The sequence below is a fragment of the Pristiophorus japonicus genome, chromosome 16 (genome assembly GCF_044704955.1).
Source record: "Pristiophorus japonicus isolate sPriJap1 chromosome 16, sPriJap1.hap1, whole genome shotgun sequence".
Classification (NCBI taxonomy): Eukaryota; Metazoa; Chordata; class Chondrichthyes; family Pristiophoridae; genus Pristiophorus; species Pristiophorus japonicus.
The window spans coordinates 72790385-72802451 of NC_091992.1; the positions used below are offsets into that span (position 1 = coordinate 72790385).

Below are 12067 nucleotides of genomic sequence, written 5' to 3' on the forward strand. Positions count from 1 at the left end.
TTACGGATTATTTTTTCCATGTGTCCAATCGTCACTATAAATCTCAAGGTATTGATCAATTTTGGAACTCTCAAAGACAGACTTGCATTGCTCTAGTGCCTTTCACGACCTCTGGACGTCCCAAAGTGCTTTACAGCTATTGAAGAACTTTTTTGAAGTGTAGTCACTGTTGTAATGTAGGAAAAGCCAATTTGCGCACAGCAAGCTCCCACAAACAACAATGTGATAATGACCAGGTAATCTGTTCTAGTGATGTTGGTTGAGGGATAAATATTGGCCCCAGGACACCGGGGAGAACTCCCCTGCTCTTCTTCGAAATAATGGGATTGTTTACGTCCACCTGAGAGTAGACGGGGCCTCGGTTTATTATCATCATAGGCAGACCCTCAGAATCAAGCAAGACTTGCTTCCACTCCCTAAGTAAGTTATTTGATGGCTGAACAGTCCGATACGAGAGCCACAGACCCCGTTACAGGTGGGACAGACATTCGTCGAGGGAGGGGGTGGGTGGGGCTGGTTTGCCGCGCGCTCCTTCCACTGCCTGAGCTTGACCTTTTCACGCTCTTTGCGTTGAGACTCGAAGAGCTCAACGCCTTCCCAGATGCACTTTCTCCACCTCGGGTGGTCTTCGGCCAGGGCCTCCCAGCTGTCAGTGGTGATGTCGCACTTTACCAGGGAGGCTTTGAGGGTGTCCTTATAACGTTTCCACTGTATTCCTTTGGCTCAATTACCATGCAGGATCTCCACATAAAGCATTTGCTTAGGGAGTCTCGTATCTGGCATGCGAACTATGTGGCCTGTCCAGCGAAGCTGATCGAGTGTGGTCAGTGCTTCAATACTGGGGATGTTGACCTGGATGAGGACACTGATGTTGGTGCGCCTGTCCTCCCAGGAGATTTGCAGGATCTTGCCGGGACATTGTTGGTGATATATCTCCAGCGACTTGAGGTGCCTTCTGTACATCGTCCATGCCTCAGACCTATACAGGAGGGCGGGTATTACTACAGCCCTGTAGACCATGAGCTTGGTGGTAGATTTGAGGGCCTGGTCTTCAAACACACTCTCCCTCAGACTTGGGGCACTGGAGGCGATGCTGAATCTCCACATCAATGTCTGCCTTTAAGAGGCTCCCAAGATATGGGAAATGGTCCACATTGTCCAGGGCCGCACCGTGGATATTGATGATTGGAGGGCAGTGCTGTGCAGTGATGACAGGCTGGTGAAGGACCTTTTGTCTTACGGATGTTAAGCATAAGGCCCATGCTTTCATATGTCTCAGTGAATACATTGACTATATCCTGGAGTTCAGCCTCTGAATGTGCACAGACGCAGGCATCATCCGCATACTGCAGCTCAATGACAGAGATTGGGGTGATCTTGGACCTGGCCTGGAGGCGGTGTAGGTTAAACAGCTTCCCACTGGTTCTGTAGTTTAGTTCCACTCCGGCGGGGAGCCTGTTGACTGTGAGGTAGAGCATGGCGGCGAGGAAGATTGAGAAGAGGGTTGGAGCGATGACACAGCCCTGTTTGACCCCGGTCTGGACGTGGATTGGGTCTGTGATGGACCCATTGGTAAGGATCACGGCCTGCATGTTGTCGTGGAGCAGGCGAAGGATGTTGACAAACTTTTGGGAACATCCGAAACGGTGGAGGACACTCCATAGACCCTCACGGTTGACAGTGTCAAAGGCCTTTGTAAGGTCGAAAAAGGCCATGTATAAGGGCTGGCGCTGCTCCCTGCATTTTTCCTGCAATTGTCGCGCTGCAAAGATCATGTCTGTTGTGCCCCATAGGGGATGAAATTCGCACTGTGATTCCGGGAGGAACTCCTCGGCCACAGGGAGAAGACGATTGAGGAGAACTCGAGCGACAACTTTCCCAGTGGCTGATAGCAGGGAGATTCCTCTGTAGTTGCCGCAGTCGGACTTGTCCCCTTTTTTAAAAAAATGGTCATAATCACTGCATCTCTGAGATCGCCCAGCATGCTCTCCTCCCTCCAGATGAGAGAGATGAGGTCGTGTATCCGCGCCAACAGTGCCTCTCCGCCATACATCAGCGCCTCAGCGGGGATTCCATCCGCTCCCGTAGCCTTGTTATTCTTGAGCTGTTTTATGGCTTCGCCAACCTCGTGCAACGTTGGAGTTTCACTGAGTTGGTGGTGGGTCGCATGTTGCGGGATGGAGTCGAGAACACTCGAGTCAAAGGCAGAGTCTCGATTGAGGAGATCTTCAAAGTGATCCTTCCATCAGGCCCTGACTACCTCTCGGTGTCCTTGATGAGTGTTTCCTTGTTCTTGGCCAGGAGTGGGTTGGGGCCTTGGGAGTTTAGACCGTAGGTGGCCTTGACTGCAGTGAAGAATCCTCGCATATCGTGGCTGTTGGCCAGCTGCTGTGTCTCCTGTGCTTTCTCCATCCACCACTTGTTCTTTAGGTCCCGGGTTTTTTGTTGGACCTGAGCCTTGAGCCGTCTGTAATATTGTTTTGCAGCTCCCGAGTTGGATTGTTGCTTGAGGCTCAGAAATGCTTTGCGCTTGCGATCTATTAGCTCTTCGATCTCCTGATCATTTTCATCAAACCAGTCCTGGTATTTTCTGGTTGAGTGACCAAGTGTCTCTTCACAGGCACTGGTTATAGAGGCCTGGAGGGCAGACCAAGCGCTGTGGGCATTCAGCATCTCAGGGTCATCAAGGCACGTCAGATTGGCTGTGAGGCGCTGGCTGTATAGGGCTCTGTTAGCTGGGTCTCTTAAGTGCCCGACATTAACTTTTTTGCGGAACTGCTTCTGCTGTCCTCTCTGCTTTGGGGCAATGTTAATGTCGATGATGGACCGGATTAGGCGGTGGTCTGTCCAGCAGTCGTCCGCTCCTGTCATGGCGCGGGTGATGCGCACATTCTTGCGATCCCTGGCTCGGACGATGACATAGTCAAGCAGGTGCCAGTGTTTGGAGCGAGGCTGTTGCCACGATGCTTTGTATTTGTCCCTCTGGTGGAACAGGGTGTTGGTAATGAGGAGTTTGTGTTCTAGACATTTTGTCAGGAGTAGGGTACCGCTGGAGTTGGCTTTCCCTAACCCCTCTCTGCCAATCACGCCTCCCCAGAGGGCTGTGTCTTTGCCGACCCTGGCATTAAAATCACCCAGGAGGATCAATTTATCGCCCGTGGGTCGCGGGACAAGGATGTCTCGAGGTCAGAATAAAAACCCTCTTTAGCCTCATCCATCGCATCGAGTGTAGGGGCGTACGCGTTGATGACTGTGGCGCATTGGTTCTGGGATAGAGTGATACGGAGAGTCATGAGGCGTTCGTTAACCCCACAGGGAGAGTCTTTGAGGTGGTTGACCAGTTAATTTTTGATGGTGAAGCCGACTCCATGAAGGCAGCATTCTGCCTCTGGTTTTCCTTTCCAGAAAAAGGTGTAACCTCCACCATGTTCCTTGAGCTGGCCTTCCCCTGCCCGCCGGGTCTCGCTTAGGGCGGCGATGTCGATGTCAAAGCGTCTGAGTTCCCGGGCAACTCTGGCGGTACAGCGTTCCGGCCTGTTGCTGTTGGGATTGTCCATGAGGGTCCTGACATTCCTGGTCCCGAACTTCATACTGACCAAGTGGAAGATGCCTGTGCGTGAGTTTGTTTAAGGTGGGGTGGTCGCAGCACACCGGCAAACACACGGGCTTAGCTGAGCAAGGTCTTGGTCCATCGTCAAGGGGGTCCAAGACAACTGGAGACCAGACACCGCTCTATAAGCCGAATTGCTTACGGCGAAGTGTTGGCCGCAAGCTCGGCACCGAGTAGCGCCATTGATGGTGGACGGCCCGAGGCTCGGTTGGGGGCAGGCTTCCAAAGTTACCTTAAAAGTTAAAAGTTGATAACGATTCCTAATTTGTTTAAAAAGTTTATAAGAGCTGTTAAAAAGTCTAAGATGCAAATCAATAATAGATTATAAAAGTTTCCCTAATTTAAAAAGTTTCTAAAGGTTGTTAAAAAGTCAAAGATGTAGATTAATTATAGATGTTTAAAAGTATTTCGATTAAAAGTCTAAAATGTAAGTTTTATTTGTTTTAAAGTTTAATTTGTTTTAATTGCCGGGTTTTAGTGTCCCCCTCCCCTTTTATAGGGGGCACTTGGAAATTATATGATTTTAATGCCCCAAAAAAAATCACAAAAGGAAAAAAAAACACAAACAAAAAAAAAAGAAAAAAAAAGTGCTCCCAAATTGTTTAAAAAGTTTAAAAGTTGATTAAAAGTTTAAAAATTAATTAATTAATTAAAAGTTGGTTGGGTGTTTGAGACGTCGGGTTGAATGCCGTTGGAGTCCCTTTGGCCAGATAGACGTCCCTTGAATCTGTCAGCACAATGAATAGCTGGTGTGCGACCACAGGGATAGGTGTGCGCCGATGCAGAGTCCTTTTGGCCGAAGGGATTCCGTGCCGGGCCGCTTCTGTCCCGGGCCGAACGGACTCCACACCGGTCCCGGGCCATCCCTCAGTTTAACGTCTCATCCGAAAGACGGCACCTCTGACAGTGCAGCACTCCCTCAACACTGCACTGGAGTGTCAGCCTGGATGTTTTGTGCTGCATTCTCTCAGTAGAAACCTGGCAGGTAGGTACTTGAAATCATGGCAGTGACTTACTCCCCTCTGCCTACCTGGATGTAATTTTAACCCGTTGTTGGTGCCCAGGAAACTTGCCTGGAGCCAGCGGGGTCTCCTTAAAATATGCAAATTGGGCTCTGATGCTGTCGTCGGGGCCTGACTGCCATTCTAACCCCCCTGGCCTGCATGGGGCAGCCGATTAGCTTCCCCACCAGGCCAACCTGGGAGCAAGCGGATCCGGGGAGAGAACAGGCTTGGAAAGCTAAGTTTATTTAAAATGTTCTGTTCATTGCCTTGTGGGCCAGGAGGGCGCAGGAACCCGTGGGCCTCCCCGAGTGCAATGTGCAATACTCAGCGACACCCCCACCCCCCCCCCCCACTTATCTGCATGGCGGCCTCCTGCCACCCCAAATCCCGCTCCTGCCCGCCAGCCAGTAATGGCTTCCCACGGGTTGAGGTCAGAGACTCACTGCAAGTACGCGGATGAGGTCCGGTATAATTTATTTGCTTCATGGGTTCTTTGCTTAAGAATCCATAGCAAAACATTGCAATTAAGAACTAGTCGGTTTATTAGCAAAGGTTTAACAATCACACACACATTACCAGTTCATCCACCAGGCTCACAACCACCTGCCTCATCGTGGATCCCCCGAACCCAACTGGCTGGGGTTTTATTGAGTCATGTGAACATCACGTGATTGGCTAAGCCACTCCCAACTCAACAGCCCTACAACTCTACAACTCTTTTGAGGAGTACAAATAAACATTAGATCGAGTGCCCCCCGATCTGGGGGACACTCCAGACACTTATAACTGCCCTCTCTTTTTTTCTCTTTTTTTTTGTTTGTGTTTTTTTTTTCCTTTTGTGATTTTTTTTTGGGGCATTAAAATCATATAATTTCCAAGTGCCCCCTATAAAAGGGGAGGGGGACACTAAAACCCGGCAATTAAAACAAATTAAACTTTAAAACAAATAAAATCAAATTAAAATCTGGTTGCCGGGGGTGATGATGCACTCCAGTCCCTCCGGCGCCCACCTCTCGCGGAAGGCCGCGAGCGTACCGGTGGACACCGCGTGCTCCATCTCCAAGGACACCCTGGCCTGGATGTAAGTGCGGAAGAGAGGCAGGCAGTCGGGCTGAACGACCCCCTCGACCGGCTGCTGCCTGGACCGGCTGATGGCACCCTTGGCCATGCCCAGGAGCAGTCCTACGAGGAGGCCCTCGGACCTGCCCGCTCCCCTCCGCACAGGATGCCCAAAGATCAGGAGTGTGGGACTGAAGTGTAACCAGAAACTGAGGAGCAGCCCCTTTAAATAATGAAACAGGGGCTGCAACCTCGCACACTCCATAAAAACATAGAACACGGACTCTTCCAGGCCTCAGAAATTGCAAGCGGCCTGGGAGCCCGTGAAGCGGCTTAAAAATTTATTGCACGGCACTGCTCCGTACACCACCCTCCAGGCCAAGTCCCCGATAAATAGTGGGAGGACTCCCGCGTAGAGTGCCCTCCATTGGGGACCCCCGCCTCCTCCGGACGGCAAGATGGTATGCCATGGCGTGTCCGGATGGCAGACGTAGATGGCAAAGTTGCGAGTGTGCAGGAGCAGCCCGTACAGGAAACCCCTCCGCGCAGAAGTGAAAGGCACGGAGGGGATTTCCCCGAGGCGGCTCAAGTTGTGAGGCGCCGGCTCCCGAGGGAGGTTCCGGGGTTTGGCGCCGATGAGGAATTCCGTCCGGACGGGGGTCAGTTCGGACGGGATCTCCCCACGTGTATGAGCCTCCTCAATGCACCTAACGGAGTCAGGGCCCAGAGCTGTTTTTAGCGACTCGATGGCATTGGCCGCGCGGCGGACGTTGACCGAGTTTAGGCGCCGCGCCAACACGTCTGGTGCCATCCAGCCCGCTCCTCCGCCATCGAGCAGGTCCATGACCACTGTCACCTCACCAGCCACAGCCCTCTCGTCCGACTGCCACCTAAAACCTCGGTCGTGGAGGTACGGATTCCCGAGCAGCGGCTCCTGCAGGACGGCCGCCACTCCAGCCGGTGGAGAGCTGCGCTTGGTGGAGACTTTGTTCCAGACCCTAGTGAGTTCCTTGTAAAAGACAGGCAGCTCCCGGAGGGCGGTCCTGACGCCCCCCCAAGCTCACAAACAGGAGCTGCGTGTCGTAGTTGAGGCCGTGCTGCTGGCGGAAGAAATACGTCACCAGCGCACGCCACCTAGGAGGGGGCTCGACGTAAAGGTATCTCTGCAGGGTCTGAAGATGAAAAGTCGCTAGCTGGGCGCTGACGCACACCAACGACTGACCGCCCTTCCTAAGCGGGAGATTCAAGACCGCGGCAGAGACCCAGTGCTTCCTGTTGTTCCAGAAGAAGTCCACCAGCTTCTTCTGTGTCTTGGCGACAAACGCAGGGGGAGGGGTCAAAGTGACCAGCCGGTACCACAGCATAGCGGCCACCAGCTGGTTTATGACTAGCGCTCGACCCCTGTAGGACAGCACTCGGAGCAGTCCTGTCCAGCGCCCTAGGCGAGCGGCGACCTTGGCCTCCAGCTCCTGCCAGTTCGCCGGCCAGGCTCCCTCGTCGGGGCTAAGGTAGACTCCCAGATAGAGGAGATGGGTCGTGCTCCAGACAAAAGGCCTGAGCTCCTCCGGCAGGGAGTCCACCCGCCACTGACCCACCAGGAGTCCGGAACATTTCTCCCAGTTGATCCTGGCGGAGGACGCGGCCGAGTAAACCTCCTGGCACTCACGCATCCTCCGCAGGTCAGCAGGATCCTCTACCGTGAGGAGCATGTCATCGGCGTAAGCCGAGAGGACGACCTCCACGCCCGGCCCTTGCAGAGCCAGTTCTGTCAACCTCGTCTGCAGGAGGCGCAGGAAAGGCTCCACGCAGATGGCATATAACTGGCCGGACATGGGGCATCCCTGGCGCACCCCTCTCCTAAAGCGAAGGGGCGCCGTCAAGGACCCGTTAACCTTAATCAGACACTCCGCCGTGGCGTACAAAAGTCGGATCCGGGCGACGAACTGCATCCCGAACCCGAAAGCACGCAGAGTTCCGAACAGATAGTCGTGATCCACCCTGTCGAACGCCTTCTCTTGGTCGAGAGATAGGAAGACGACCAACAGACCAGCCTCCTGGGAATGATGGATGAGGTCCCGGGACCAGATGGATGTTATCGTGGATTGTTCGGCCCGGGGCCGGTGCAGAGTCCTTTTGGCCGAAGGGACCCTGTGCCGGCCGCTTCTGTCCCGGGCCGAAAGGACTCCACACTGGTCCCGGGCCATCCCTCAGTTTAACGTCTCATCCGAAAGACGGCACCTCTGACAGTGCAGCACTCCCTCAACACTGCACTGGAGTGTCAGCCTGGATGTTTTGTGCTGCATTCTCTCAGTAGAAACCTGGCAGGTAGGTACTTGAAATCATGGCAGTGACTTACTCCCCTCTGCCTACCTGGATGTAATTTTAACCCGTTGTTGGTGCCCAGGAAACTTGCCTGGAGCCAGCGGGGTCTCCTTAAAATATGCAAATTGGGCTCTGATGCTGTCGTCGGGGCCTGACTGCCATTCTAACCCCCCTGGCCTGCATGGGGCAGCCGATTAGCTTCCCCACCAGGCCAACCTGGGAGCAAGCGGATCCGGGGAGAGAACAGGCTTGGAAAGCTAAGTTTATTTAAAATGTTCTGTTCATTGCCTTGTGGGCCAGGAGGGCGCAGGAACCCGTGGGCCTCCCCGAGTGCAATGTGCAATACTCAGCGACACCCCCCCCCCCCACTTATCTGCATGGCGGCCTCCTGCCACCCCAAATCCCGCTCCCGCCCGCCAGCCAGTAATGGCTTCCCACGGGTTGAGGTCAGAGACTCACTGCAAGTACGCGGATGAGATCCGGTATAATTTATTTGCTTCATGGGTTCTTTGCTTAAGAATCCATAGCAACACATTGCAATTAAGAACTAGTCGGTTTATTAGCAAAGGTTTAACAATCACACACACATTACCAGTTCATCCACCAGGCTCACAACCACCTGCCTCATCGTGGATCCCCCGAACCCAACTAGCTGGGGTTTTATTGAGTCATGTGAACATCACGTGATTGGCTAAGCCACTCCCAACTCAACAGCCCTACAACTCTACAACTCTTTTGAGGAGTACAAATAAACATTAGATCGAGTGCCCCCCGATCTGGGGGACACTCCAGACACTTATAACTGCCCTCTTTTTTTTTTTCCCTTTTTTTGGGTTTTTTTTTTTTCCTTTTGTGATTTTGTTTTTTGGGGCATTAAAATCACATAATTTCCAAGTGCCCCCTATAAAAGGGGAGGGGGACACTAAAACCCGGCAATTAAAACAAATTAAACTTTAAAACAAATAAAATCAAATTAAAATTTGGTTGCCGGGGGTGATGATGCATTCCAGTCCCTCCGGCGCCCACCTCTCGCGGAAGGCCGTGAGCGTACCGGTGGACACCGTGTGCTCCATCTCTAGGGACATCCTGGCCCGGATGTAACCGCGGAAGAGAGGCAGGCAGTCGGGCTGAACGACCCCCTCGACCGCCCGCTGCCTGGACCGGCTGATGGCCCCCTTGGCCGTGCCCAGGAGCAGTCCTACGAGGAGGCCCTCGGTCCTACCCGCTCCCCTCCACACAGGGTGCCCAAAGGTCAGGAGTGTGGGACTGAATGCAACCAGAATTTCAGGAGCGGCCCCTTTAAATAATGGAACAGGGGCTGCAACCTCACACAATCAGTAAAAACGTGGAACACAGACACCTCCAGACCGCAGAAATTGCAGGCGGCCTGGGAGCCTGTGAACCGGCTTAAAAATTTGTTGCACGGGACTGCTCCGTACACCACCCTCCAGGCCAAGTCCCCGATAAATAGTGGGAGGACTCCCGCGTAGAGTGCACTCCATCAGGGAACCCCGCCTCCTCCGGAGGGCAAGATGGTACGTCATGGCGTGTCCGGACGGCAGACGAGGATGGCAAGGTTAAGAGTGTGCAGGAGCAGCCCGTACAGGAAACCCCTCCGCGCAGAACTGAAAGGCACGGAGGGGATTTCCCCGAGGCGGCTCAAGTTGTGAGGCGCCGGCTCCCGAGGGAGGTTCCGGGGTTTGGCGCCGATGAGGAATTCCGTCCGGACGGGGGTCAGTTCGGACGGGATCGCCCCACGTGCTTGAGCCTCCTCGATACACCTAACGGAGTCAGGGCCCAGTGCTGTTTTTAGCGACTCGATGGCATTTCTCCCAGTTGATCCTGGCGGAGGATGCGGCCGAGTAAATTCTACAATTCTACAAACCTATGAGCATACTTACAGGTGCATACATTATAAGAGGGAGTTAAAATCTCGCAGGCCCCATACTGCGGGAGGCCGGGGGTGGGGGGGGGCGTGGTTGCTGGGCAGTTCTGCCGCCTGTTTCAGCGCCTGCCCCCACGATCTGCGTCCGAGTTAAAATTGGGGCGTCTGTGTCTACCACATGATTGCAAGATTAGTGCCCAAGATTTTTGTCGTCACTAAGTAAACATGAGTAGCAATTCTCCTTTAAAAGACTATTGGGGCATGAAAATTCCCACCTAATTCCCAGAGCTTGCGGCAAAGAATTGATTTTTAAACTCTCATTGCACCAACTGATGAACGACCCAGTTGACAAATGGCTGTTGCTACCCAACGATGTCCTGCAAATGCACCCAGGGTGTTGCTTAGCACGGCACGATATAATACAGTGTACAGAATGCATTGAATCCAGCCTCTTCCTCACTCCAATCTCCTCCTTTTGTTGCAGGTTAACGTTAATCCGGCCTACCAGACCCGTGAGCTGGAACATGTTCTGAAGAAGGTAAGGTGGGCTTCCGAGTTTGATGAACGTAGGAATCCTTCACTGGGAGGTGATCTGTTTTCACATCTTTCCTGGTGTCTCGATGGGTGACTACGCCCCATTATGTGGCACAGAGTCACAGCCCACAAGATCTCTGATTTATACTGCATTTGCTGGTGCTACAACTGGTCTCAGCCATAACGAGATAATACGGGTCAGCCAGGGAGTGAGCCCCCCCCCTTATTCTGCCAGGTGTGGTTGGTGGGTGGGGACAGAATGGATTCGGCTGTGATTCGGTTCGGTTGAATAGCCGGCCAGTGCTCACCATCTAGCGTTCCCCTCGTTACAACACACTGGGCCAGCATGAGCTCCCCTCCCCAGTGAGATGTTTAAAGATAAACGAATGCCCCTTTCCTCCCTTTCCGTGTTCACTGTCCGGTGAGCCCCTTTATTGTATTTGCTACTTTTGAAGATACCACCTTTGGAAGTTTGAAGTAAAGTACCCAATTTTGCTTCAGTCTATATCATCAGGGCTTTCAAGCTGGGTGATTTACAATTACAAGTCGTACATACTCTGGGCTCAATTTGCCCAGTCATTTGTGCCGTTTTTTTGGCCTAAATTAAAATATCCAAGTTTCCTCAAAGATTTTGCGCCAGCATAACTCAGTTATGATTTTTTAGGGTTTTTTTTGAGTCGTAATGGCCGTAACCTGATGTCTGTACCAGTTTTTCACATTTATGTAAGTTTGGACAAATTACATTTCTCCGAGGACGGTGTATGTGATCACTCCCAAAAAACCTTCTGGGCACTTAAGAAAAACAAACGCACATCAAAAAATCAGCACTGAAAGACACCATTGTTTTTAGGCACAGTTTTGGAGGGAGTCAAGAACACATAAATATGTATCATCCAGCTTAAATTTTTCGAAGTTTCATGCAATTCATAAGTTTGGATTTTAAAAAAAAAGTGCCACGCCTTCAAACCGGGCTCGAGGGTCAGAGCGTCGGCTGTCAGAATCAGTCCCTCGCCTGGACACGGGCTCGGTTTGAAATGAAGTGGGGGTGGGGTGGTGTGGAAGCCAACTGAAGGGATAAGCACCCTTACACTATGCATCAAATGAAGCCGGGGGTGGTGGGTGATTCCCGATCTAAGCAAGCCTATTGTGCCTGCTCAGACCTTGGTATGGTCTATACTAGGGCGTCGACCTTAAGAACATAAGAACATAAGAAAGAGGAGCAGGAGTAGGCCATTCGGCCCCTCGAACCTGCTTCGCCATTTAATAAGATCATGGCTGATCCGATCATGGACTCAGCTCCACTTCCCCGCCCGCTCCCCATAACTCCTTATCCCCTTATCGTTTAAGAAACTGTCTATTTCTGTCTTAAATTCTCTGGTTGGCAATGTCCCAGCTTCCACAGCTCTCTGAGGCAACGAATTCCACAGATTTACAACCCTCAGAAGAAATTTCTCCTCATCTCTGTTTTAAATGGGCGGCCCCTTATTCTAATATCATGCCCTCTGGTTCTAGTCTCTCCCATCAGTGGAAACATCCTCTCTGCATCCACCTTGTCAAGCCCCCTCATAATCTTATACGTTTCGATAAGATCACCTCTCAGTCTTCTGAATTCCAATGAGTAGAGGCCCAACCTACTCAACCTTTCCTCATAAG

The 12067-nt window shown here is 52.2% G+C and overlaps 1 protein-coding gene across 2 annotated transcripts in view; it reads left to right on the forward strand.

The window, feature by feature from the left end:
• acsf2 (acyl-CoA synthetase family member 2) overlaps positions 1-12067 on the forward strand; it is a 196153-nt gene that overhangs the window by 43949 nt on the left and 140137 nt on the right. For both annotated transcript variants that reach the window (XM_070857422.1, XM_070857423.1), the window contains exon 4: positions 10365-10418. In XM_070857422.1, the coding sequence (XP_070713523.1) occupies positions 10365-10418 (54 nt within the window). The remainder of the gene's footprint in view (positions 1-10364; positions 10419-12067) is intronic.